The sequence below is a fragment of the Oncorhynchus nerka genome, linkage group LG8 (genome assembly GCF_034236695.1).
Source record: "Oncorhynchus nerka isolate Pitt River linkage group LG8, Oner_Uvic_2.0, whole genome shotgun sequence".
NCBI lineage: Eukaryota > Metazoa > Chordata > Actinopteri > Salmoniformes > Salmonidae > Oncorhynchus > Oncorhynchus nerka.
In genome coordinates this window covers 14329425-14331717 of record NC_088403.1, presented here as the reverse complement: position 1 = coordinate 14331717, position 2293 = coordinate 14329425, and the positions used below count along the sequence as shown (strand labels likewise).

General features: G+C 35.5%; 1 protein-coding gene across 1 annotated transcript; it reads left to right on the top strand.

Annotated features, from left to right (window-relative positions):
- Window positions 1-263: 263 nt before the first annotated feature.
- LOC135572690 (GTPase IMAP family member 9-like) lies at window positions 264-1267 on the top strand. The gene is made up of 2 exons (XM_065021119.1): window positions 264-294; window positions 388-1267. The coding sequence occupies exons 1-2, from the start codon at window positions 264-266 to the stop codon at window positions 972-974; spliced, it is 618 nt and encodes a 205-aa protein (XP_064877191.1). The 3' UTR covers window positions 975-1267.
- Window positions 1268-2293: the final 1026 nt, after the last annotated feature.

Below are 2293 nucleotides of genomic sequence, written 5' to 3'. Positions count from 1 at the left end.
TGACAAGTTGAATGTGAAGAAAGTTTCAATACCTTTTTCAATAGACTTCCACTTTTCAAACAATTATAGACGTGGCTTAAAAAAAGTCCACAGGGAGGTTTTCAACACCTGGTCTGTAAAAACCTGAAACGGTTTAGCATCTTCCTTTATATATACTGTATTGTAGAGAGAAGCAGGCTGGGTGGGCGGTTCTAAGAGAGCTTGGGGGATATAACATAGGAAAAAGCTCTTTCTCTTCATTCATTTTCAACTTCATCAAGACAATGGGTTCCTTCTTGTCTAAAGTGCCTGCAGGTGAGAATTGATTGTAACTTTGCAGTTCAGATAGTGTACATTTCTTTACTGGTTTTGAGTGAATTGATCATTAACAATGTATTATGTTTGCAGGTCGTGACCTGAGAATTGTGTTAATTGGAAAAACTGGACCTGGTAAAAGTTCAAGTGGAAACACCATTCTGGGCAAACAAATGTTTACATCATTACCCCTGTCTACCTCAGTGACTGATACATGTAGGGTAGAAAGGGTTCAAGAAAACAGATGGTTAAATGTGGTGGACACACCAGGAGTGTTAGACACAGATGGTAATAGGAAACCAGGGTATATCCAAAGAGAAATACTGAAGTGTCTTGAAGTCTCATCCCCTGGTCCTCATGTCTTCCTGTTGGTGATGAAGTTGGATACATGGAGTGATGAAGATGAGAGATCTGTTAAGCTCTTGGAGGAACTCTTTCCACAGGTCAACAAGCACATGATTGTGCTCTTTACTCATGGTGATGGACTTGGGGAAAAAACAATACAAGACTTTGTAAGTGATGGTCATCCAAATCTTAAAGACATTATACATCGCTGTTCTGGCAGATACCATGTTTTCCACAATAAAAGCTGGTGGAGAGATCAAGTTGTTGAGCTGGTCAAGAAGATTGATGAATTGGTGGCAGTGGAAGGGATCTATGACAATCACCATGTAGATTAAGGATAACATTTACACCAACATGAAATGTACATGTTTTTTTCTAATAAATAAACATTGTATATTGAATATATATATTGAATAATGTAAATATGACAACATTTATGCTGTATTTATTTTCAGTTATACTATATGTTGTCGATCGGTTAATCCCAAATGTCACAATACATGGGAATGGTATCTTTTACCAACAAATTATTGTCAACAATAAAGTAATGAATAACTCACAACTATTGTTCTTTAAGCATCATAAGTCATGCTATATATACTTCATTATTACATATTGCGAATATAATGTGAACACATTTGTTGCTGTTTGTACTATTTGGTTGTTTATATTTTGTGTATTTTCTTTTTCACAAGTATTATTTAAAATCCCATTTAGGAACCTTTTTTAATGTAAATGGTTTGTGATGCTAAATGTCTCTCATCTGGCAGATAAAAACTATCCAGCTGGCAAAATCTGTCACATTGACAGAAATGTTGATGTGCATTGTCCCTGACAAATAAATAATCTAGCATTTCTATATATGCTTTTTCATATTCAATAGACGGGCATACTGCACAAAGGAGACTTGTTTTTGAGGACTTTGCTATCAAACTTCAACTCAAAGTTGATGTAATCAAAAGAGAATGATCACTGCATTGTGATGATTTTCCATATTTAGCACTCGTGGGAAGCCATAATGTTGGCGTCCTGCAAAAAAATCTTGGACCCCCAATAGAACTAATTTAAGGAAGTATTTTTTTAAAAATATTTTCAAATCAAGTATTAATGAAAGTTCACAAGGCCTTTTTAATGTCATGTTTGTCTGTTGTGTCTGTTGACATAGATGCACCTGAAGTATTTTTTTTAACATAAAGTCAATTAAAATGAATAGAAAATAGACAGTGTCACAGCCTGGCCATAGAGAGGCTTTAATTTTCTATTTTGTTTAGGCCAGGGTGTGACGAGAGTGGGCATTCTAGTTTCTATATTTCTATGTTTTCTGTTTCTATGTTTTGGCCTGGTATGGCCTATCGTTGTCTCTGATTGGGAATCATATTTAGGCAGCTTGTTTTTCCACCTTAGTTGTTAGTGGCCTGTATAGCCCTAGTCAGTTACATGTTTTTTTTTTGTTGGTGGGGGTAATTTCTTGTTTTGTTTGTGACATTTATAACATTAAAAGAAAATGTACGCTCACCACTCTGCACCTTGGTCCGGTCATTTCCACCCTGATGAAGTTTGTGACACAAAGTCAAAAAATACAAAGGTATTTGTCATGATTTGTTGGTGAGGTCCCTGAACCAATAACAGTTGGTTGTATTTATACAACTGATAT